Source organism: Micrasema longulum, unplaced genomic scaffold (genome assembly GCF_059751315.1).
Source record: "Micrasema longulum isolate JH-2025_06_02 unplaced genomic scaffold, ASM5975131v1 h1tg000585l, whole genome shotgun sequence".
NCBI lineage: Eukaryota > Metazoa > Arthropoda > Insecta > Trichoptera > Brachycentridae > Micrasema > Micrasema longulum.
In genome coordinates this window covers 30,428-57,133 of record NW_028277781.1, presented here as the reverse complement: position 1 = coordinate 57,133, position 26,706 = coordinate 30,428, and the positions used below count along the sequence as shown (strand labels likewise).

The window sequence follows — 26,706 nt, the reverse complement described above, 5'->3', positions numbered from 1 at the left end:
ACATGTTGGGTTTTATTGGTAGGTACATAAAAACATGCGTTTATTTATGTTTTCATTTTTTAAATACAATATTTTATATTTAATTATTTTGTTTTGAAAACACACAACTACGTATGTCTATGTAACTCATTCGATACATTTTTTAATAGTTAATAATTTATTTCCAACATCACTTCTGACAGTAAAGGCTTTGATATTACTTTGACAATTTACGATTCAGATGCTGATTTCAGACTGCAGCAACTCGAGGCATGACACTGAATAAAATGTACAATTATTTATGATTTACAGTCAAAATGGTAGCCAATTTGGCGCTAAACACGATCAAAATCCCACCAATAAACCTGTTGCATGATGGATATCCATAGATAAATGTAAATGTCCAGAAACTAAAAAAATAACGATCACTAATACTGAGATTCGCATTTCAGTTGTTCTCTATCTATGGAAAACGTGATTTCCGCTGACCCTTCTTCTAACACAAAAATTATTTATTCTACCCGTGACCTAATATCTTATTTTATTTTTGACTCAGCAGAATTACAATTAGGTCGCTTTAGTCAAATCTGCTAGTGGTATCAAATGAAAAATTCTAAAAGTCTTTGATTCTAAGAATTAAAATTTAAAGACCTTAAAACGGCTCTCAGGCTGACAATAACAAAGTAATTTGAATCGTTAAATACCAATGCCACGTGTATCGAAAAACAAATTCGAAGTCAAAATAAAATTTAAAAAAATATTACTGGATATTTTTTCAACAGAGATAAATTTGTTGGGATTGTGGGGGTCTAGGCGTTTACAGAGTTTATGATCTATCAGCGGCTGGGTTAAGTTATTACTTCACCATTCACCATTCTGCATATAGGTGATTGACTTCCATATTGAATTCGATTTTTTGTAATATATAAATATTGATATCAAAACTTATCAGAGAAAAATCCTGAATTTGTCTACAAAGAGTTGGACCTGCCCAAAATACTGCTAGGAATAATTTAATAAAAAAAATAATTCTTTACTAAGTATCTACTTTGTAGTCGGTTTTATTCTAAAGTTGTTTTTTAAATATTTTACTCACCAAGTAACTGTTCCAGGTAGGCACACCTGATGTTGCTGTAGTGGTTCTCAGGTCCTGAATTTGGTGACTCCTGAAGGTCTCCAACATCAGCAGAAGCCATCATGAGGTTCAGCTTTGCAGACAGACCCTCAACGTCTGGAACAAGGAACTAATATTACTTTTGTCTCTTTCATTCAGTGTAAAAAATAATAGAAGGTATAAATAATCAACTATTGATAGGGATAAAAGAAACAATTATTAATAATAAAAAAATCGTTAATTTAAAAAAAAACAATACTATGTCACTCATCTTTTTCAACAGGCAAAGAATTTTGCCTGACTAATGAGCGAAGAAGAATTTGGCATGTTCGGCTATCATTTATGTATATTATATGCAACCCAAGTTCACTTCCCGGCAAGGTTTGACATTAAATATTTATGTAAAATTTTTTTTTTTTAAATATTTTAAGAATGTATATTATATGATATGAAGGGTACAGAATATAAAGGATGGATGAAAATTTTAATGACTTCTAATAATGGCATCTGAGAGCAGATTAAATGATCTAAACTTTTGCTTAATAACATTTGACATAAAGGCAGTAATTTCAAAAATAATTGAACAAGAAAAAAGTGCATACAGGGGGTGTAGAATTGATGTCAGTTAAATACTGGAAATAAAGATATAATTTAATATCAATTAAAACTTTTTAAAATTATACAGTAAAACAGTAAAAACTATTTATATTAAGCAGGTTCCTTTATATTTATACGTTTTTTCTTATGTCCAAGAGGTTTAAAAACTTAAAAACGTTGTATCTCTAAACATTATTTTTTGGCATTCATCTTTTAAATTATGTACCCTTCACATAAAAAGGATCTTTTTATTATTCGACCGACACACCTCGTCATAATTTTTAAGTACCTATGATAAAAACTTAAATCATAAAAACAAATAAATCACCGAGATTTTTATTTAAACCTTGGTTTTTTAAGTTTTCGTGTACAAAACTAGGTCATTATTTAGTTATAATGGTACTTATTACTTATACCACATACAAAAGCACATTGAAATTACACATTAAACACTCTAGTTTTTAGCGCTCTTATTTACACATATATCTTCACCAGTATTCAAACATAAAAGTGGTAAAAACGAAATAAAATAGTTTTGAAAATAATATTTAACATGCCGTTCCACTAAGAAACGTCAGAAGAGAAACTCAATTAATTTGAAAACTACGAGTAAAGTCGATGTTACATACATCATTCTTTAATTTGTTTGTCTACAAAAAGGGAAAACCGAGAGTCTAGTCAGTTCAACTGAAATAGCACTTCTTTAATTAATTATCCCCTCAAGTTTAAATAAAATATTTAATGATATAGAGTTAGCTTGGTTAGAATGAAAGTTTTAATATACGTATAAGTAAAGAATTGTAAAGCGCCTCGAGGTGATGTTTCACAAAAACGGCGCCATAAAAATTAGCCCATTATTTTTATTATTAGAAACTTGGAAAATAAAAATTATATCATGTTAAATTTCATAAATCTAAACCTGAGATTTGAGATAAGTATCGTATAGTTACCTATTAAATATCTAAATGGTTTTCCCCGTTCTCACGGTCTTCCAGGAAATAAAAAAGGTCAATAAAAACAGTTCCAAATGCTGTGCAGTAGCCAATGCTACTGGTTACGATTTCTGTAAAACAGTTTATGGGGATTGGCAAAAATAATATTAACAAACGATAAAACTCCGAGCTATCAGAGACAAAAGGTCCAAACAGACTAAATGATTTATGGGCCGCTGTGTTGCGCTGTTCCTCGACCAAAATGCTGAGGTTAAATTGTTTGGGATTTACTAAGATGCGATGTGGACGGCCACATGTTTCTTACATTTATTTGCTTTACTTGACTGACTGGGCCGTGTATTTTAGCCGTGTGCAGTAAACTGCAGTATGCAGCTTGCAGTTACGAGTATTGCCATCTGCGTTTCACACGATAAATCACAGAGGAAGTATCTATTTTAGTCACAACCTTAGTTTATTTATGAAGGGCTAAAAAATTATTTAAAGACTTTTTGAAAATCAGTAAAAAAAAATTAGTTCAATACAAAAATAATGAGAAATTCAATGCTTTGCCCGAAAATTGTAAAACCATGAAACGAAATTAATTGAACGCATTTGTAAAAAATAAAAATTAGTGGGTTTGTGTAGAGAGAAGTCGGAAAAATTACCGACTCAAACATATTGACAACAACAACAAACCATTGCGCCGTTTCCCCGTAGGTGTAGGCAGAGGATTGAACGCCAAATCACTCTATCTTTGCATACAGACTTCGCTTCCTCTACATTCATACATCTTCTCATGCACGTACGCCAATTATTCTTACTTTTGACATGTCCATCTTCAAGTATTTGATGGACTTTATCGTGCCATGTCTTTCTCGGTCTTCCTCGTTTTCTGCATCCATCAACATTCGCATCGTAGATCCTTTTAACCGTTCTTTCGCTGTCGATTCGATCTACATGTCCAAGCCAACGCAGCACCCCTTTCTTTATTCTGTCGATGACGCACGTCTCAGCCTTACACAGTTCACGGATCTCGACATTTGTGCACCTATCATACATCGTTTTACCACACATTCGCCCGAGAGATCGCATTTCGACAGCATTTAACCTACTTGTATCATCATTTTCGCAATTCCATACTTCGCTCCCATACATAAGAGTTATTTTATGAAGCATATTGATAAATATGATAATAGCATACATTAGAAGATAGTCATGTTTTTTATTATTTTGAACTGCATATAAAAATATCTGAGTTAAAACAGTTAGTACCTACATAGCTAGGAAGACTAGATATACGTAACCCAGAAAGATCAATTACCACTAAAATCTAGTAGATTATAGAAATTGTTTTGTTAATAAACCATTATTTTTATTATTATTGAAATATATGAATTTTTTCAATTTTATTTGAAACACTAACTTTATGGTTATTTATTACTCAGAGTAATGATGCGCTAGCTAGGGTTATTAATTATATACTTAAGAAACTTCGTTTTGAACCACGTATTCTAATAATAAATAGTTAAAATTAATTCGTTCTCTTTTTGTTTTAATGATATATTTAATTTGTAGTTAGGATACATATCAAAATGTAAGGGATAAGCTGAACGAAATTTCTTTATTTAAAATGAATATACATATATGTAGACCTCAGCCTCGTAGCGTAGTGGTCAGCGCGTTTGCCTACCACGCAAGAGGTCTTGGGTTCGATTCCCGACATGGTTGACACGAAATATTTTTTAAAAAGGGTGTTTTTACTTCATATTCATAGTCCCTGGACTGGCACCTGAAGCGTAAGAGTGATCATCTTATCTTTATGTAACAAAAATGATCAAAATACGCTGCGATTGGTGTACGGAAGCAGTGCCCTTTACACCATTAGGTGAGTAAAGGAAATTTATTTATTATTTTTATATGTAGATACTTACGAAATTAGAAAGAGAAAAAAAATCGGAAACCTTAAACAATGTAATATTGATTTCAGAAAATTTTCATCAAATCAGCAGGTTAAAATAAATATGATCCGTTTATCAAATTTATTGTAACTTACGATAACGTGATATTTACGCAAAATCAACCAAAAGTTTTTTCATGTTAAAACCAAAACGATGCACTAATCCTTTTTTTTTGCGAGTGTTTAATTTATTTTTACAAGTTCAGTGCAATGCCAATACAATGGAGCGTTCTTTTACCAGATGGTAAGGAGACGCATAACGCAGAGTCAAACAGAATGTAGTTAAGTTGTAAATTCTTGGGTAAAGATCCAATCCGAACCATGCACCAAACCATAACAACACGAATATACCATCAAAATATTCAATCTGTAAGTTATTTTCTTTTACATAACAAATGTGAATAAAAAGTACAATTTAAACTACTAAACATTTTTTTTATTACTTTTATTATTAGGTTATTATATTTTAACAATTCTAAAACTCCCTAATTTTAATTACTATTACAAAATTTAACAAGAACAACGCATTTTAACCAGTAGGTACTAAAGTCTGTTCATTATTACAAGAATTTCCAAATAAACAAACCAGCCGCGTGATATCCGACGGAGAATCGCCTATTTCACACATATCATCTTAATCTAAACGGCGCGGTAAAATTAAAGTGTATTGACATTTATTTGATTCGTTTGTACTTATTTAATGATTATTATTTTTAGTTTATTATGAAAAACAATAGCAATACAGAAAAAATATATGCAACATTAAAATAAAAACAATAATTGATAATATTAATATGTTTCTTTTTTTATATAAAACTCCATAGTTAATGATTTTTATAAAAATATCAATAAAAACGCCTCGGTTATATATATATATATATATATATATAAATTAGAAAATGAAAATGTTGGGGTAGAGTGGGTTTAGAACCTCGAACTTCTGATCTATGAGTCCGCAGCACTAGCCACGGGACCACAACCCGATTAAAATAATATATCAAAACTTAACAAAGGAGATTTTAATGATAATTTTATTAAAATCATTGTTTAAATTTAGCAAATACTCTCAGGTAAAGGTATTGCAAAAGGAAATCGACTAGAGATTAGTTGGTCTCATGTTGTACTGGTTACTGCGTTTGCTAGGCATTAAATAAATAAATAATTGTCAAACAATAAAATACTTATTGAATTAAATTATAATTTCAAACGAGGAACTTGAATCCTAACCGTCAATGCGCTGTGTAGCTGCAAGACGTGTTGGGATATTGTAGAGCTCCCTTGAGGTAATTTTCACAAAAATGGCGCTATATGCATTATTTACAATAATAGTAGCTACTTCAATAGGTAAATGTTATCAACTATTAAATATCTAAATTTAGTAAATGGGGTCTAGAATTTCAACCGTCCATGCGCTCAGTAGCTGCAAGACTTGTTGTAATCTAACTTCAATTTTAATAAATTTGTTTTTTATTTAGAAAATGTAGTGTGCATTATAATATTTTCTGTTTCTTAATAACATAACTATAATTCTACGAAGTGCCGCATCAAAGCATAAATTTTTACATACGAAGTATTAATTAATTAATCAATTAATTATGGATAACTTATAAAGCGCCATTTTTGTAATAAAATACCTCAAGGGCGCTTTACATGGTGATTCTATTGTTAAGGTAATTTAATTGAAGCTTTTAAATTTGCAATTTAATTAAAACAATTTACTTTGTTGTCACGTGCTACGGATTTATTCAAATGATTTAGAGAACAAGTGGGTTTTAAGTTTTTTCCGAAACATCACTTCACTTTCACAGCCTCGCACCTCTGCTGGGAGAGCATTCCATGCCATAGGGCCTGCGACCGCAAATGCGCGTTCACCAAATGATATGAGTAACGTACTCGTATCAATAATTAATTGTTTATTGCACAAACTGCAACATAATATAATGCACCATCATATTATTTCACTCGTATCTTGTGGAAATAAATCTTCCGTTTTATTTTTTAAAAGAAATCTTTCAATTTTTGCTCAAAGTTATTTTTAGAATTTTTAAAACTTTTCACGAAAACCCAAAGTATGCCGATACAAAAATAGGAGAAAAAAGCAATAAAAAATCTCAAAGAGATAGCAAATAATAAAACTTCCAACGAACTAATTTCATAATCGACTATAACATAAAAAAACCATAAAGATTAGTATCAAATACGTAAAGTGTTTAAAGGAATGATCAATAAATGTTCATCTTGAAATGTTTTCATCTGAAATAAAAATGGACGATTATATTTTTGGCACTTCTTTCGTTACATGATCAGAATAATAGGCCAATCGTAAATACATCTCGTAACGTACGTCATATAGATGATTGATTATTGTTTTGTAAGTTGCTGAATACGTACACATAAATAGCAATACGAGGTTTTGAGAGTAGATTTCAGTTATTTCCAGTTAGCCATAAATTATTGCTGTTGACTCTCATCTTAAAAGAGCTGAACGTAGATAACAGACTATCCTCCGTCTGTTTAAGCGTGTCCTCCAATTTTTCGGACACGTCGCCAGAAGAGACGAGAACGGCCTTGAAAAAATAATGGTCGAGGGAAGGGTCGAAGGAAGCAGAGGGAGAGGAAGATCCCCCACTAGATGGACTGACCAAATTAAGGCTGCCGTAGGAACATCAGTGGTTGGAGCGATGCCGACGACGAAGTGTCGGGAGAGGTGGATGACAACAATCCATAACGTGTTGAAAACAAAGAGGGAGGATGTCACGATTAATTCTCACAATGTAATGTTAACAAAGTAGAAACCGATGGCGATGGTTTAGCTGCGGACCTTCAAAATAAAATTAGTTTATTCGCTAATTAAGTATTATCTTTTACTCCGAAGCGGACTGTGAGTGTAATTAAATTTATACAAGTACGCATGCATTTAAAAAAATATATTATTACTTTACCATACGTAATATTTTTCATACAAAATTTATTTAAGAGTCCTGCTATCTGGAAAAATCGGTTCTAAGGAGGACTGATGTTAAATGCAATTGATAATTAAATAGTTTTAATTATTTATTTGATTATTAGTGACTGGATTAGACCATAATCAATTGCTCGGCTAAATGCTTATACAATACATAGTTAGGGCAGTAAGAAGGAAAGCACAATAAGCCTTATACAAAGGGTATTAATATATTTTTGGCCTGGTGTGTACCACGGTACGTAAATCAACAAAGGCAAATATTGAACTTGTTGTGCATACGAGTATCTTCATAAAAAGTGAAAATTGGAAATGGGGGTATTTGTGTTGGTTAAATATGACATTTTGTGAATCCTGATAGACATATTATAAGAATTAGTATTATTTTATCTAGATTTAATTCAAATCTGAGTTTTTTGGAAGATATTAATCCAGCTCTTGTACCTACTTATATTTTTATTAGAATTATCATAACATAAATCTTTAAAAATCAATTCCAATTCTAATTTTTGGAAGATATTAATCCAGCTCTTGTACCTACTTATATTTTAATTAGAATTATCATAACATAAATCTTTGAAAATCAATTCCCTATTGAATTGAAAAGGCGGATCATGAGAATCGGAAGAAGTCAGCTGAAAGAGGTCTTAAGAATTTAATGCTGTCTTCAAGAATCAACATTTGTTTTGTTTTGTTTTATTTATTCTTCTTCTTTTTGTCTTCCATTTATTTATTCTATTTTTACAATTTGCAATTCTGTATTAAATCTAGTTTTCTGAACCTAGATTGTTATATTTCTAGATCGTTTAGTTGCTTATTTTTTGTTAGAATTATTATATATACATGTTTATTTTATGATTATAATACATATTAGTAGCTTTAGAAGAGGTATTTTCGTACATAGTGAAGTTGCTATCCTTGCAATTTTGCTTTGTCAAATTATTTTAGTTGTGTACCTAATACGAGTACTATACGAACTTATTTTAATTTAATTATTTTTTGTACTGCAAGTGATTAACAAGTATTACTACAGCTTTTTGCAAATAAACACCGTATTTTGGCAATGAAACTGAAAAAAAATTGATCCATCGCCTACATAATTTTGTTGGTAGTTAAGACTAAAAAATATTACTATAATAAAATTCTAGGAATATTTAAGTTGCAAGATAATTCTTGGTATCATGTGCCATTGGCCGTAACTGAGTAAGCTAATTTATTTTAAAACAAATGACGATGTAGTACACTTTACAATTAACTTTAGATTTTTAAAATTCCCCTGGATTTGATTTGTTTCAAGCTATGAATCTGGAATAGATCGATCCAGATAAAATATTGATTGAAAAATTATTTCCGATGATTTGAAACTATTTATTTTAATCAAAGTCTAGTAGTCAAAGAGTTAACATTATTTTTTGATAAATGTCTCTACTGCCTCTTGCCATATAAAACAATATTATCCATTATTGCCATAGGTGTCTAGCCCTGGCACATGTGGCCAGAGCCCGGGAGTGGGATAGAGATAGAAAGATAGCTCCGTAGGGGGGAAGAAGCGTAAGTAGGAACGAGGTAGATAGATAGCTAGAACAGGAAGCCATGTAGCATGGCGGAAGTAGCTCATGAGCTTCGGGCGACCGTCCCGTGGCCCGTGGTCTGTCTTATTCAATTATACACATCAAAGTTATTTCAACTTTTAAACACAGTGGACATCTAAACGTGAATTATTTGTTTGCTTTGGGACCTGAGATTCGGGATAATAATTTCATTGATTTTATACTATTTATTAAAAGAAAACAACAGCCATTATAACAAAAAATTTTTTTACAAATAAAACAAAATTATAGGCCAATTATAATTTTCTATACATTACTAAATACAGAGTCCAAAAAAGATGAAAAAAAAGCGTACCTTTAAAAGGCCACTCCGCATCATTCCACACGCAAAAAAAGTTACAATAATAATGATATGATAAAATAATAAAAGATCAAGTTTTTTGCTTACTCGGTCTTAAAAATCCTTTCGCCGGCTGATCCATGCGGAGTAACCCCAGATCAGCCTTCCCTCCTTTCTTCTTTCAAACAAGAGACAATATTCAAGTGCACAAAAAAAAATATTGTGTAGATACAGTTAGATTAAATTGTAATGTTTATTTTTAATTAGGGTTCTAGCATTTTCTTTAAATTTGTTGGAAGTGACGAAATATATATCGATTTCAGTAAAAAACGTCTTATAATTATTTATATTTCTAGGAAAAGATGCATCTTATTATTATTTGTGCTATTATTATTATTCTTATAATGGATTTTATATTACTCTTTTTTTCGACAATTTGATATATTTTTACTTAATGATACTATTTTTTTTGTTTTATTAAATCCTTATTATTAAAAAAAAACTAGTGATATAGATCAATATTTGCACGTAAAATCAATATTAGAATAAATTATCGAAACAAACGGAGCCCCTGTTGTATTTATATACAATAAATGATGACACGTGTTCATTTTTTTTATTTCTTTCGATTTTTGCTTACACCGCGGCTCGGGGATTTGCCTCTAATAAGATAGAGAGGAAGTTACTACTACTGTCAAAAGAAAAAAAGCCTCATACTTTGGTCACATATTCCGCAATGAGAAGTATGCTCTTCTCCAATTTATTACGGAAGTAAAGATATAGGGCAGGTGGGTATGGGACGGAAAAGAGCGTCATGGTTAAGAAATCTTAGACAGTGGTTCGGTGTGGCGGATGCAGCAGCGCTGATTAGACTGGCCCAAGATCGTAATGAATTCAGAATGCTGGTCGCCAACCTCCAGTAGGAGTCGCAAAAGAAGAAGATCGAAAGTAACAATGGAAAACTAACAAGTCGAAAAGTTGCTAAGGTCTTTAATCGACCATGATCGATTTATCTGGCTCGAAGCAATCAGCAAGACGAAACGTAATATTTAATTTTGTAGGAAAATGTGGAGATTTATATATTTTTAACGCATAAAAATAATAAATAAGTCAATCAAAAATGCACAATACACTAACAAGACAATTACCGCTAGACGGAAATACTTAAACATGTTTTAAAAAAGCTAAAATTTAGGGGTTTAAGCATATTCATAGCAACACATATACAGGATGTTCATCAAACCCTGTCACATGCGAAACCACGATGCTTAGTATGAGCAGGAAGACATATTGGAACATTAAAATATTTTTTTAGAAATAATAATATCAAAAAAGCAAATGGTTGCTTACTTCTGCTGGGAAGAAATGAGGCGGGAGGGAGGGGGAGTCTGATACGCCAACAACCACGCGGCCGCGCTCCCCTCACTTCTTCCCTGCAGAAGTAAGCAACCATTTGTTTTTTTTATTATTTTTAATTTTTTTAAAACTTTGTTCTTAATATGCTAATATGTCTTCTTGCCCGTACTGATCATCGTGGTTTCGGATGTGACAAGATTTAAAGAAAACCTGTATATATATATATATATGTATTATAGCCGATAGGTTTTTGGCCTTTTTTTAACTCTCTAGAGGTCTAAATATCACTATCAAACTGCTATAAACATTATTTTTAAATGTAATATTATTATTCATACATTTTTTTTTGCACCACAACAGGCCAGGAGGCCTAATTACAGTGGTGAATTACATCACAGAGTACCCAGGCTTGAGAAAAATCACATTTTAATTTTTGTGTTCTCACCGGGAATCGAACCCGGAACCTTCCGTGCGTGAGTCAAGCGTCTTGACCACTACACCACGGAGGCCGCCGATTATCACCATATTTGTCCCATCCGCGCGCAGAGGTGCACAGCTCACTGCATTAGTACTCCGAATGCAGCGCATCTGGATCATTTAATTTACATGTATGGTAAGGTGATTAGTCTTACGCTTTTGGAGCCAGACCAGGACCAATGAAATATTAGAGAGAAGAACTATCAAGACCAACATTTCACGTTCACCCTGCTAGGAATCGAACCCAGAAAATGACAGTGACAACCATTACGAGACGGGCGTATCTCCACTCGATTGCCTTATTCAGGATTTTTATCTGAGAGTTTTTATTAAGTCGAAAACGCTAGTTCAGCGTTCTGTAACCTGACGGATAAAGAGAACAGTTCTGTGTGTAATAAAACCAGAACATTGAAATGCAATATACGCACGTAAGTAAAAACGAATTATGAAAAAATAGGTTGAAAGGCAATTTAAGCGCTTTTGATATTTTAATCAAATTACAAAAGTAAACTGGGCTATCGCATACAAATAATTGTACATAAATAGATACTAGGATTAGGTACCTGTATAAATAGATACATATCTTACATTTATTATTAAACGTGCTTAGGAAATTGATAAGATTAAGAAGGTTTACTAGGATGGTTTTGTTATGTGGAACGAACGGATGACAAAATAGTGGCAATACATATTATATATGTATTTGGCGAGGATGAACGATAATGTAAGACGAGCGACATCCCCAGCACCATGGTGGTCTACTCTTGAGAAGGAGTTGGTGGCTCAAGATGTTCCCGTTGTGGAAACCCAGATCAGAAGATCCTGGCACTTGCGGACAACGAGGTCCGACCCAGAGCAGGCAGAAGAAAAAGGCGTATATTCACTACATTGCACGGTGGTCCCCCCGTAGGTCACAGCCCTGCAATATTAATGTCCGAATTATATGTCACTGCAGGTAATTACTGACTAATAGCCAAATTAACTGAAAGTATAAAAACTACTTAGGATTCCTAAAGGGTTCATTTGTACTTCGGCGTCGAAAGTGAGTTCATCCAAGAAAGTGCTAATTATATAATAATTTATTTTTTTCCCTATTTTATTTAACTAATTAACTATATATTTCAATAAAAATGTGTTGTTTTTTTTTCTGAAATTAGTCATTCTTATGAAAAAGTATGTTTTTAAATACAGTAGCATATGCATTATTACAACAGCAAAAGGCTATGACCACCCCTCTATGGACGCGGGACCACCGTGCATTGGAACAATATTAAACGAAAAATACCAACTATTTAAATTATTATTAACGTTAACCACCTTTGCTGCTAGAGCCGGCTAACGATGGCAACGCAAGTATATTATTTTTTAAAATTTGTTTCGACTTAAATAGCTTATTTTTTTTAATGAATAGCGTATACTTTTATAGTTTACTTTCTTATTTTATTTGTCAAAAAAATGTTTTCTAATATTAGCACTTATTTTATATTTTTAGATATGTATATAGCAAGAGGTCTCGGGTTCTATTCCCGAAACGGTTATCATGAAATATTAACTTTTTCCCCCTGCAAATGTTAACTCTGTAACATACGTAAAACGCAAGAATGAATCACATTTCGCATCAAAAAAATATCGATCAAAATCAAAATAGTAAATATCTCAACAGGTACGGATAGAATCATGGGCAGAATGGTGGATATTACGTTGCACAATGCGATAATTTAAACCAGCAAATAACGAGTCTTAAGATGCGTTTTATTGATGCGATTATAAGCCCAGACTTGCTTATATCCATAATTTAATTAAGTAGGTACTTATTTCGTGTAAAATCACTAAAATAATTTTAATATGCCGACCGGTTTCAGAACACGACTGTTTTTTTGTCAAAGCTTTAAAATAAACATTTTTTATTTTTGTTTATTTCCTTAAGATAGTTAATACTACAAGTGTGTGTTAAATAATAATTACATTTATTTTTACTTTTGTACAATATACAAAATTTTTGAGAAATATAAAATTATTTAACATGGAATATCACAAAGTTGGTGCCAACAAATATGTATTTTATTCCTTATTTCTGTTTTGACATAAAAATATGTCAAATTGATTTTTGATGATGTTATAATTTTTCGGTAAAGGCTATTTAAATAAAATAATTTGGCTATCTGATTTTGCATTAAATGAGCTAGTGGGCGTACAAAAACACAAAATGAAAACCATACTTAATCGTAAATTTACATTTTAAAAAGCGGGTACAGCGCAGCGCTTTCGAGACGATTTTCCGGGAAAAAATATCCTAAATTCTAATAAAAGATTTACTGATATGGTTACGATGAAATACTCGTAATAACAACTAATTACGTTATAGTAAAATGTTTATAATTTATACTGTCGACCAGATTCAACAGAGATCATTATTAATCTCCTCGCGTGGTCCTCGCGTATGCCAGACGAAGGCAGAAGGTCGTTTATCTTGTGTGCCAAATATTAAATTAAAAATCACAAGAAGCTAGGAAAGACCGACGAAGATCATATTTATAAACATAGGCAGGCTGTAAGACGTAAATAAAAGTTCACGTTAGCCAAAAAGCATTGTTGAAATCACATGACTTGAAATAAAGAAAGTGTTACAGATCTACCTAAGTCTTTTACATTTCTTGAATACGAAATACTTATTTATTTATTATGTATGAACAGTTACATAAAGAAACATATATACAAGAAACTGAACAACTGAGCAAAGACAAACAAGGGCAAAAAGTAATGTTATACAATATATTCACAAACGCGATAAACATATAAGACTTCGAGCTTAATCATGCCGATCCATCTTCATCCCACACCATCCAATCTATTGAATTCATTCTTATGGAATTAAAGCCATCGCGCATCACGAGAATATCTCTCGAAAACCAATTTCTGCCTACGTTTATTTGTTTTGCTTTGAGCTCTATTGATCATGTATATTTTTTTTATGTAGTATCATAGATTTGTTTAAGAAAAGTTATACTGAACGGTCGTGACTGATTTTTTTTGTTTAAGCCAATCAACAGGCTTATTTTTGAGCCCTAATAGATTGACGCATTAATGATATAAATAAAATGTAATAACTTAACATAAACAATCTTAGAATCTATTTAAATGTGCAATGGGTATAGTCATGGGCATCATGGCAGACACGGAAAGTGTGTCATCTCAAGTCAGAAGTGATAACACCGCTCGCTTTTTGAATGCATGCCATTGCTGTAGGAACACATCGACCGTACTGCTTTGTTAACTGTTCTGAGGATCCTCGGCAGAGGGGAAACGAATCCCAGGTTGGTTCTGAAATTTCCCACAGCAAAGGCAACATCGGTACGCAAGTTACGGTGAGGTACATTAAGGTTAATCTGAGCAAGGATATCGTGGGCATCTATAGAGTTAGATATTATTTTGTGCAAGAATATTAAACCAGCCAAAACCCTTCTGAACTCTAAACTGAAAATGTATTACACCCATGACAATAAATTGCCCGACCGACTTCAAGATGGCAGCATATTATAGAAAAATGTATATAGCCACGGAACTATACATTATTACTATCATCTCCAGTGCCCATTGAAAGTCCTGACCCTGTCCAGAAAACTTCTCCCCTTCTCCCCGTCTTTAGCTGTTATTCTCCCGCTCCTCATGCCCGAGGGTGCGGTGTTCTTCTCCACGTAACAAATCACCTCAGTTGAGGTACTCTTAGACACCTCGTCGTCGCATTGATTGCCTTGTTATGTTAATAAGGAGCCTCTGGGGTGATCTCTAGCTTTCGATACGCATATAGCGAGATAAAATTATTTATTGAAGCGCCATGGACGAAAATATCCAACAATTTGTTTTGGCGTAAGCCAGATACTAAAACGATTCGATGATAGATGAGGTGTGTATAAAATGAATACTGCAAGATGTCGGATATTAAAAATAAACAGTCTTCTTCGGGAGTTTGGGTTTACCCTGTTTCGTGTCAGACTATACACAAAATTTAATTAGATTTTCTGGCAAAAATCCATAATCTGGGTTAAATTAACAGCTAAGATAGAAAATACAAATGTAATACACTTATTTGTTTACTCATTTGTATACTCTGACTCACGGCTCAAAGGTCCGCGGTTCGAATCCCACTCTGCCCCTCGATTCCCATTTTCTAATAGCGAGTTATTTACAACTCATTGAAAGTGGCTCTCAAAATTAAATGTTTGGGTAAATCAAAAGAACGCAAATATTTATTTTTAACTTATTTAACTTTTTTTAAAACAGTACCGCGAGTTATTTTAAGTCAGTATAAGGTAGTAACCTCGAAACCGGTCGACGATAACTAAAAATGAAATATTTATTCTAACTTATAAACAAATAACTGTTAAATGTAATTATCACAATGTGAAAAATGTTTTTGACACTAAAAATATAAAATATAATAAGATTTCACGTATTTAAGATTTTTTATCAAATATTAACTTGTCTATTTATATCATCAACCAAAGCCCAGCTTCCTGAGATCCTGAGTAAACTATCACCCACATTTTCTTAAAGCCTGAAATTAAACAAATGTACACTATCGCATTTCATTTTGGTATACAGAGATGCCTATCTACGTATATATTTTCGATACTACGAAACCGCAGACCGCATCGTATGAGTGGATCTTTTATGTCGCGACTAAATTACAATTGGACAAACCACAACATCTTTAGCCGCCTAAGTGGTTATCTTTGTACATCTATAAGTGGCTTCATTGAAATACTTTACGGTGTTTCAGTAAGCATTCGGTGGAGAACACTCCACTAACAAGTGGAAGCAAAACGTCAACAAAAATCTACATAGATTAGTTAAAGGTATAGGTAATATAATATAGGTACCTACCACCAACTCTTGACTATGAGTGCATAAATATGTTAACGATAAGTATGTCTCTACCTTACATTCGATAAGGTTGATTCATTCTATTATATTGTTTGTTACAAGCGATGGAAAAAAATTGGGAAAAGAGATGAAAAAAACTTACCAGCTTCTAAATTTTTCTTTAGAAGTCTCCACTGTTTAGCATGGTACACAGAATAAGCGGCTACCACAATAAAGAACAGTACGCATGCAAATGCGGTTAAAGTTAACACAATTGTTTGCCAGTCCCAAACGAAATCATCTTCACTTAGAAAAGGCTCCGAGCCTAGTTCCACTTCCACGTCGGAGTCGTAGTCTGAATAACTATCAGCGCTATCCGAAAACGAGGCATCATTCGAGTTGTGCTGTTTCAAAGACTCGGCTGTCACCTCCGGCGTCGAATCGATATTTTTGTGGACCTTTTTGTCGACAACATCTTGCGTCTCCTCGTCCGATAGCGTAGAGAACCTCCAAATAATCCTTCTATTATCTTTATTTTCGTTTTTACGTTCGAGGTGCTCATGTTTCTTTTTGTGTTGGGACCTTTTGTGGTTTTGGTAGTCCCGCAGCCAGGACCAATCTAACTGGAGGTCACCGAGAGGAGCGCAGAGCGTGTCCTGGTGTAGTTGGCAGGGGCGGAGGACAAACAGGGGGGGCTCCAGTAGGTCGCAGCGAGTGCAGTTGAGGCAGGTGTCTCTCTGGGGGCTCCACCAGGTGTCTCCTGGTTTGCAAAGAGCCTGAGCTGCTGCAGCCAGCCCCGCAACCACAAGCAACGTCGCTTCTAAGGTTGCTCCTCGCATCACCTGTGACGACAAGCATTTATTATAATATTAGAAAATTGACGAAAATTGTGTGGCAAAATCAGGGAAATTTAAAAGGAAAACAAAAAATCTTAACATTGAAATATAATTATTATCCGTTGAATACCCACGAGTTACAGCTACATAGTTATTGTTATGACTGTCAAAGGATCCGTTTTTATTCATATCTTCGAATATTGCGCTGCGGATGGTAACATCAATATTAAAACTGACTAGTAAAGAAAAGGTTAAAAGTAAATAATAAGTCTGCTCCGGAGATTAGTGCAATTTAAAGAACCTTTCTGTAAGGCGTTCACAATGCGATGTTTATTAAAGTAATTGGCACTGGAATATTTGAAACTCTTTGCTGGTTTGCATTCATATCGTGACCGGTATTATTGCCGGAACTTAAATGGCAATCGAACGCGTTTCTCTACCCATGGTACATGGCGTAATGTATTTTACATTAAGCGAACCTCGAGCTTTTTGGTAGAAACTATTTAAATAATAATTAGCATTGATTGCCCATTTAGATGTCCCCTTTTAAAACATGGATGGATTGACGTGCTTTAGAGTATTAATCAGATGGTACCGGAAGTTACAGGAATCTGTTTTAAATTTGAGAAATGCAATATTGATTAGTTTGCATTCATAATTTGATAACGTCTGAAAGAGAATAGTAAATATTCCAAAAAATCTCAGGACTATTGCACGAAACAAACGGCAAGGAGTTCGGTGGAATGATAGGTTGGATTCGCAACCTAATATGGGTAACCAAACATGACATGTCCATTCTAAATACGGATAAATTATGTCGAACGTTCAAATAATTCCTACCCAAAGCCATTCCTTGTTGTGCCAGATGTCTCTAGACTTTAAATTTAGATGAAGAAAATAAAGGTAAACTTTTTCCAACTCTTTCTTTTATCAGCCCTACTTTTTAACACTCAATTCAATTTTTTTGGACACTTAATCATTATTTTCTGTGACCACGTTTTCATATTAAACCATTACAGTTCGTACTTAGTGTTCAATTATAAGCGATCAATCCACGTAATACGCAAGTACCCTAAGGAGGTATTTCAAAATCTTGTTTTAAAAAATACCAGGTCTGGTCGTGGAGTTTTATTTGCGACCTGCGACCGAACGTTGGTGTTTATGCAGCAGTTGACCGACTTGCTAGAGTGGCCGTGATAAAATTATATTCTAATTTTTATTTTCGAAAACACGACGCTTGAATGACCTGGTTGATATTTTGGGAGATTTATATTATGTTATTATCAAACGAATTACAAATAAACATCTGTAACGCGTTCCACAGAAACAGCAAATATAAAATAAAGTTATTTTTGCGATAAATTAAGATAGCAGATTTCCCTTAGATTTAAAGAATTTTCTCAATTATTCCTTGACAAGGAAGCTTGTGTAGCTTTGGAACCGGTCGGGAATGAAATAAATAATAAGTGGTAAAATATAAAGTGATTATGAAACACCTACTTTTTTTTTAAATTTCCCTACAGTATTAAACAATAAAAAATGTGTTACTGGGGTAACCCGTGCCGAGAATATATACCATTCAAATAATGTTTTATGTTTTGATTGTACAACATACGAGTACCAGATACGAATCAAACACCAAACAATATGTTTAAATGATATTTTTTTACCATGGATTAGTAGGTAATTAATTAAGACAGGTCCTGGTCTCGGACTGCGGATCAGGATGTCTAAGATTCAAACCCTCCTCTACCACAGCTTGTATCCCATTTTCTAAGATGGTCATTTATTTATAACTAAAAGAAAATTGCACCAAAATTTAAATATTTGTGAAAATCATACGAATGCATTTTTTTATATTAAACATAAATTATTGGGCATGGCTTAACTAAGCTTGTTTGTAACGGGGTCCTCATTAAACGCTACCTCAAACATGGCCCAGAACAGGAAGGAATGGAGGCGTATCAAACAACATCTAGTTCCTGACATTCCACCAGCCACGGTGAGACGCGCTCAGGAAGGATTTGGCCAATTCCGCTCCTGTTGGAATCGATAAATCAGCACGTAGATAATATTATTTGGCCGGTAGAAATAATCGTGAAATAAATAGCTTCCGATCGCTTAATAGCCTGTGATACCATCCAATTAGTTTGGAGTGGATGGCGAACTGGCAGTCTGCCATTTGGTGGAAGTGCTGGCGTATTCCTGTATAATTTACAACGGATACAGCTACCGATGTAATGGAAGTCCAAATGGAACTACGTAGTGGCTGGCGTGGCCAGATTTGAAGAAGAATATTTCATTAAGTACTAATAAAGAACAATGCTGATGGACGCGACAATATGTTAGTATGCATGTGGCTAACTTCGGCTGAATTGTGTGTGGGTACCGTTGATTCAATTGTTTAGAGATAGCATATTTTGTAGTCGGCAATGAAGAAATACGAATCTACTCCTAGTTAGCGGCACCTTGTAATAAACTTATGATGTTATGAACAATGGTATTTCGTTATGTAATAACTAATAACTTACCCGCTAGTTTTAAAAATCATTATTTAATTCTAAATCATTTAAAGAAATATTTCAGTTCTTTTAATTTACCCAAATATTTTAATTTTCAAAGGACTTTCTAAAAGTCGTAAATAACTTGTGCTGGGAAAATGGGAATCGAGTTATGGAAGGGTGAAATTTGAATCTCTGTGCTCAAAATGTGCGGTGTTTAGCTCTGTAAAGTTTTAACTAACATACTTAACTGTAAGTTAACTTTTTTTGTTTATCATACCCTCAATTTTCACATAAGATCAGTAAGTATGGAGTTAAAATTACAAGTATGTAAGTCAGATTAGATTCGGATGCAGTTTTAGTTAGATAAGGTACTATAGTCCTTAAAATGTAACATGATTAGAATGACAGTTGTCAGAAAAAGTGACGACATAACTTTGTAGTAACGTCAAAGGTGTTATTTATATTGACACATGAAAAAGCATTTGTATCTGGCGTGTTAATTTATTTTTTTGATACAATTCTTGAAACATAAATCAACATTAATGTATAAAATCAGCTTTAAAACTAAAAGAAAACTAAAATAAACCTAATTATTAAGTTCTTACAAGGTTACATCATTTTGCAAAAACGTTAGAGATGGAACAAATTGATTAATGTAAATTGATCGAATAAAAAAATTATTCATTTGATGTTGTTCATGAAAAAAGTATAAATGTCTCATTTTTTGGTGAATAATTTTCTTAAACACACTATAATAGGCTTGTTTTTGCGTTTTTATGATTTCATGAAATAACTGATAAAAACGATTTGATCAGTTATCAGTAATTTCCCATCACTAATGAAATTAGTTTGACAGCTGTCATTCTAATCAAGCTATATTTTAAGGACTATAGGATGTACAAACTACATAATATAGTACTATGTAAATCGGAATTATTTGAGTACATAAGTATAATTATTCAAATATTGTAAACCGCCCTTGAGGTGATTTTTCACACAAACAAAGCTGTGTAAATCAATGATTTTGATAAAAATATAAATAAAATTACTTTGAGCAAAGTTTTACTTTTTTGACGAGCGCTTTCGCCTAAGTAGGCGTCTTTAGGACTGGTAAATTGTTTACAACGTTTTAAACTTATACTAATTTTTTTTACAAGTTTTTGGGGATCAGAACATCGGGCAAGTATTATTATTTTAGGGACAGACAACATATGTACAACTAGTTTAAAAGAATGTAACTTTTTTATTTTGGGAATGTTTGTTATTAGACTAAAATTGGGATCATTATTATTAGTTCACGGGGGAGGAAAGAACCCAACAAAGTTGGAAATAATATTTGTAACCTAAAGTGAATTTAAATATATCATAATTGGAAAGGAGGAACTAGAATCCCAATCCTCCATGCGCTCTGTAGCTGCAAGACGTGCAGAGATACTTATTTATTGTATACCGCCCTTGAGGCGATTTTCATAAAAATGGCGCTATATAAATTATCCACTATATAAATAAAGTTATTTTCTACAACTTGTAATATATAAAATATCACAGGTACATGGCATTTTATGACAAAAGGGAAGTTTACATTTAAATTCGTAACAAAATATTTGAAGATCATAGCTATATAATATTTCATTTCTGTTTTTTTTTTATTCTATATAAATATGCTTACTTTGGTCAATAAAAAACAAAAATATTTTTGTCAAAATCTTTAACTAAGGAGTTTTATCAAAAATTATCTACAAAAAGCATCAATGCTATATAAATTAGCAAATTATTATTGCAATTGATAATTACTATGCAACCAAATTTATATATTTCAGAACGATTTTTTCCATTTTCTTCCGTGCTAAAATGATAAGATTTTTGGAACATTTAGAAGATTCGTTCTTCCTGAAATTTTAAGAATCTTCAGATTCCTTCCTCCCATTTTACTTGCTGCGTTTTAGTTGGTAATCCGATGAATACTGTAAAATCATTTTGCATAAATTCAGAATATTAAGGGTAATAACAGAACTTTACTATTACTATTATAGTACCTACTCGCGTAACTAATTAAAAAATCAAGTGGAGCTGTATGTTTCTTTTGAAATGTTTTTTCAGTGAACTATCCCAACCCTGCAACTATTCTCCTCGCGAAGACCGAAGACAAGTTCAAGACAGTTCAATTGAACGTAGTTATGCAGAAAGCAGCCAGCCATAGAAAAGTAAAACTAAGATAATAGTCTAGATAATAGTATAATAATAGTAGATCTTTTATGAAAATGGTGAATAATTGAAACTACACAACGCAACGGTTGGAATAAGAATTTAATTATGTATATAAGATTGAATGATTTTTAAAGTCGGGCTGACCACGCAACCTAAGATGTGCATTTTGCAGAAAACAGCCAGCCCTAGTAAAACTCAGATTTGTGTCATGTCATTATATTATGTTCATATTATTTTATGTTTATATTAGGGTACTTAATTGTAAATAATCACTTAATTAATTTCCATAAAAACTTTAAAAATAATTTGATTATGTTTTAAAGGACTTTTGGTGATTTATTTAAGTCTGGCTAGTCAGCACGTCACCAGCAGGTAGTGTGTAGTCACACAACGTAAAATATGCATTTTGCCGAAAACGGCCAGGGCCCCCGAATAAAATGGAAAGTAAACAGAGTTATCTGCGACTGACTATAAAGAAAAACCGATATTTGTGTACGAAAATTAGTATATTTGCATGAACATTTAAAGTATTTTCGTCGGTAACCGATGATTGAACGTGTTCAGAAGAAAAATTGTATGCATATTCTGCTTTTCATACAGAAAACTTAATTTTACTTCGTAGATAAAATTGAAGATAAAGGTCAACTTCCCATTGTAATCGGGGCCCAGATCGAATGTTGAATGAAACCTCATACAAACTCAGAATGTACATATGAGGCAATATTCATTTTCATGATATTTTGACGTTATGGAATTTTCAGAGGGTGATTATTGCAGTTTTTTTTGTATGAAAGCAGTCTGGCTGTTTTAAGCAGAACATATAATTAACCTCCCTGAACTTGATAACACCAAAATCTTATTATTTCTAAATTGTGGACTAACTGCTTTCTGCATACTTAAACATTCAATGAAATAAACATTAACAATAAACATTCAATTCCAGACAGGTTAACACAATATAAATTATATTTTTACCACATGATCATCATCATACTTCTATTTTAATAAATTTGTTTTTTTATTTCGTTTTTGAAAATATCACTTCTAAACTTTCAACTCAACTATTTCAAATATCAACTCTAAACTTCATTGACAAATAAAAAAAATTAAAAAAATGTAAATAGGAGCTAGATTTCTTACTGTCCATGCATTATGTAGCTGCAAGACGTGCTGTAATCTAGCTCCTATGTTACATCATATTTATCGTTATATATCATAATTGGAGACGAGGAACTAACTGGTCCCAACCGTCCATGCGCTCTGTAGCAGCAAGACGTGCTGGTATATTTATTTATTGTGCAGCGTCCTTGAGGCGATTTTCACAAAAATGGCGCTATATAAATTATTATCCAAACATAAACACATACATCCCAGATAGCAGTGAAACTTGGTAAAAACTTGATTTAAGATTGATGGAAGGTTAAAAAGGAAAATTTGCGACAAGTTTTTATCAAAAGTTGCTGGAATCTTGTTACATCAAGTTTGAAGAGACAAGTTTTTGCCAAAACTTGCTGGAAACTTGTTATGTCAATAACGGTATTTCAGAATCCGAAAGTCATAGAATGATGATCACAACACATTGCCATATACATTAAAATATGGAGAGAATTAGTTTTTTGATTTATTTTTATTTTATTTTTTTTATTTTATTTTTTCTATATTTTTTTTTATTTATTTACAATTTTAAAACACCCGTTAGGGTTACATTAGAAATTTAATATTGTCTAGTCATTTTATGTCTCGTCTAGTCTAGTTAGTTCAGTCATCATGTGCTTTTTCAGATGGATTTTAAATTTGTCTCCAGTAAATGTTTTCAAGTAGTAAGGTAGGTCGTTGTAGTGTTTAAGTCCATTATGTAGTATTTTTGACTGTCCTGTGTTTGTCTTTGCTTTTTCAATATGAAAGTGGAAATAAAGATAAAAATCAACCAAAAACAATTAAACACGTAAAAATAAATAGAAACGCAAACACACCTTGCCCTCTTTCACTTGGTACATGGAATGTACGTTCAATCAGAAATAAAATTGATGATATCCCCAACATAATTAACGATAATAATCTAGACGTTCTTGCATTAACGGAAACTTGGCATGAAGACCATAATTCTGTTACCATTAATCTACTTCGTAGTAAGGGTTTTAATGTTATTGAAGAGGGACGGAAACCATCCATTGAAACCGTTCATAAGAAAAATAATATAACATGGACGAACCACGGTGGAATTATTGTACTAACAAAAAATCAGCTTAAATTAACAAAAATTAAAATACCACTCTACACAACTTTTGAATGCATTGGCTGTAGGGTTAGCGCAGGCAGCAACCATTTTACCTTAATCACAATTTATAGACCAGGAGACAAAAGAATGCACTGGACTCTGATCTCCCGTCAATTGACATGAATTATTTGACATCACATCATCTGACATCACATCATCTGACATCACATCATCTGACTTTCTTGGCAAAAATAGCCCGTATTTTTATTATTTATTCTAAATAAATATACTGAGTAATAATATCAAGATATTTTATTTAATATTAATATTTATAAGAAGCTTCGTGTTTTTTGTTTTTTTTGGATTTGTGTTTTTTTTGTTTTTACTTGTTTTTTTTTGTTGTTTTTTTTGTATTTTTTGTTTCTGTTTTTTTGTTTTTTGTTTTTTTTAACTAAATAAATCCAAACTTGCATGATGTTTGTTTTTTCTGTAAAAAACAAACATCATGCAAGTTTTTTGGATGGTAACTAGGAAGTTTGCTTTAAACTTGCCTCAAGTTTACAAAGTTGCAATCTCAAACTTGGGTCAAGCTTGAACTCTTGATACTTCAAACTTGATACAAGCTTGAGGCAAGTTTAAATTGCTATCTGGGATATATGTATACGTATATATATATGTATATATAATATATATACCCTTTATCCGCGCATGATGGTGGATAGTGCACTGTATTGGTACACCAAATGCAGGGTGTCTTGATTATATGTTACGTTAAGTTAAGACGATCAGACTTGCGCAGTCCAGCGACTATGAAAAATTTCAAAAGAAAAACAAATTTAAATAAAATATTACTAGGAATTGAATCCACGACCTCAAGCAGGGAAAGGAAATTTTTTATGTAGCTCAATAGGTATTACAATTTATTAAACGCGATGTTTTTGTTTTAAACCTTATACATACTACTTCGTTAATTAAGTAGTCTCCTATCTATTATTTAGATATTATTAATAAAAATCTTGATCTCATTATAAATCACGCCAATTAATCTGTACAAATGCAACGAATTTCATTAAATCATTAGCCTCTAAATCACAGCCCTAACCGCTGGGCTTTTGCATTTTGTAAACTTATCTTTTATTTATTTTGGGCCATACGAAAAGAACAAAAAATATTGCTTAATATATTCCCGCCAATTTGTTGTCTCGAGAATTTTGAGTAGGCGTATTTAGAAAAGATGGCACATTAGCGGCATTACGAGTAACGTTAAAACCAGTTTTAATCTTGAGATATTTATGTACTCAAAGTCTTTAATGCTATTTATGGGTGGTGTAGCAAACTGTGGCAGTTATGATAATATTTTATTTAGGTACATACCTATTTAGATATTACACTATACAAAATTATGTAAATATGTTGGTACACGGAATGTAGGTACAAGTTATATTTACACACGAAGGTAGGTACCCCTATTTAGATTTTTACCGTTCAGAAAATAAACAAAAAAACTTGTGCTTTGAAATCTATTTTTGTCTAAAGAAACCAACTGAGATAGCTAGGTTTAGGAGAGTCGTCAGTCAGAATTTGAAAATTGGTTTAATCACAAAAAAAACAACTAATGATTAAGATGGCCGTGAAAAGCTTCAAATAATTATTAGGTAGAGAAAATACTACCTAAGCTTGAATATTTATTTAGGTATTTCAAATATCATAGTTATAATTTAAAACGAAGCTAATCAATTTTCAACCAAAAAAAATTATGCTGAGATTATACAAAAAAGTCAAATAAAATTATAATCAGTTGAACTAAAATATATATTTTCTCATCCTTGACCACATTTATGAATAAAAAGACATATATTTTAATTTTCAAGGAGACGCATATAAAAATATTATGACCTAGGTATCTGTATAACAATATATAGATATTAGAAAATTATGTTTTTTTTTACTTACCTCAAGCTTTAAATCTCGGTTATCTTAAATAAGAATTTACATCCTGTCAGGAACTGGGAACTGAGAAACTTTTCAATGAGGACTAGTAGAAGCTTATTTTATTTTTCTATTCGATTTGTTTATGTTTTGATTTTTATGTGATGTTGTATACCGACACACGCCACAACCAACGACCGCAGAAGAGCGACTAGCGGCGAACAAACGCACTACGCGAAGGTCGAAATTTAACTGGCTTCTTGGAAAGTAGAAAATGAAAGAGCAAGCGAGTAAGTAGCGAGCTACTATTCCAAACTATGCCATTCAACCCGCGAAACATCATAACCGGCTTATGAAAAAAAAAAAATTATGCACGTGGTAATATTTTAGTGTTAAAAAACTTTTCCAAATTATAAAAAAATATGCCTTCAAACTGATATAATAATGCCAACGTAATTATGCCTAGCAGTTTATCGCTAAAGTAAAACTACCTACTAAAGTAACGCAACCGTTACTTCTGCGGAAAAAACACATGAAAATATGTACACAAAAAGAACAATGTTCAAGAAGTTCCATTTTGTCACAGTGAAGATTGTTTTATTTGAGTATTTTTATTATTTCATTCGTAGTTCAAATTTTACACAATAATTATTATGACTTAAAAATAGATGCAGCTTAAAAACCAATTCAAATATAAACAAAATACGAGCTCCTATAATCATTAATTTTAGTTGTTAGGTTGTTTTCAATTTTTTTATATTTATTATTATTGTTATTTATTTATTTGCACCACAACAGGTCAGGAGGCTGAATTAGAGTAGTAAATTACAGTACAGAATATCCAGGCTAAAGAATAAAAAAAATACCGCTTCAAATTAATCATA

At 32.3% G+C, this 26,706-nt stretch overlaps 1 protein-coding gene across 2 annotated transcripts in view; it reads right to left on the bottom strand.

The window, feature by feature from the left end:
* The window catches only part of wgn (Tumor necrosis factor receptor superfamily member wengen), a 58,061-nt gene extending 31,976 nt beyond the window's left edge, over nucleotides 1-26,085 (bottom strand). The window contains exons 1-3 of one of the 2 annotated variants that reach the window (XM_088228472.1): nucleotides 25,847-26,083; nucleotides 16,291-16,969; nucleotides 1,076-1,210 (exon numbers count right to left, since the gene is read on the bottom strand). In XM_088228472.1, coding sequence (XP_088084598.1) covers nucleotides 1,076-1,210; nucleotides 16,291-16,966 — 811 coding nt within the window. In that variant the 5' untranslated portion in view covers nucleotides 16,967-16,969; nucleotides 25,847-26,083. Of the gene's footprint in view, nucleotides 1-1,075; nucleotides 1,224-16,290; nucleotides 16,970-25,846 lie in introns of those variants that run through there. The other variant, XM_088228473.1, reaches the window with a different exon arrangement.
* Nucleotides 26,086-26,706: the final 621 nt, after the last annotated feature.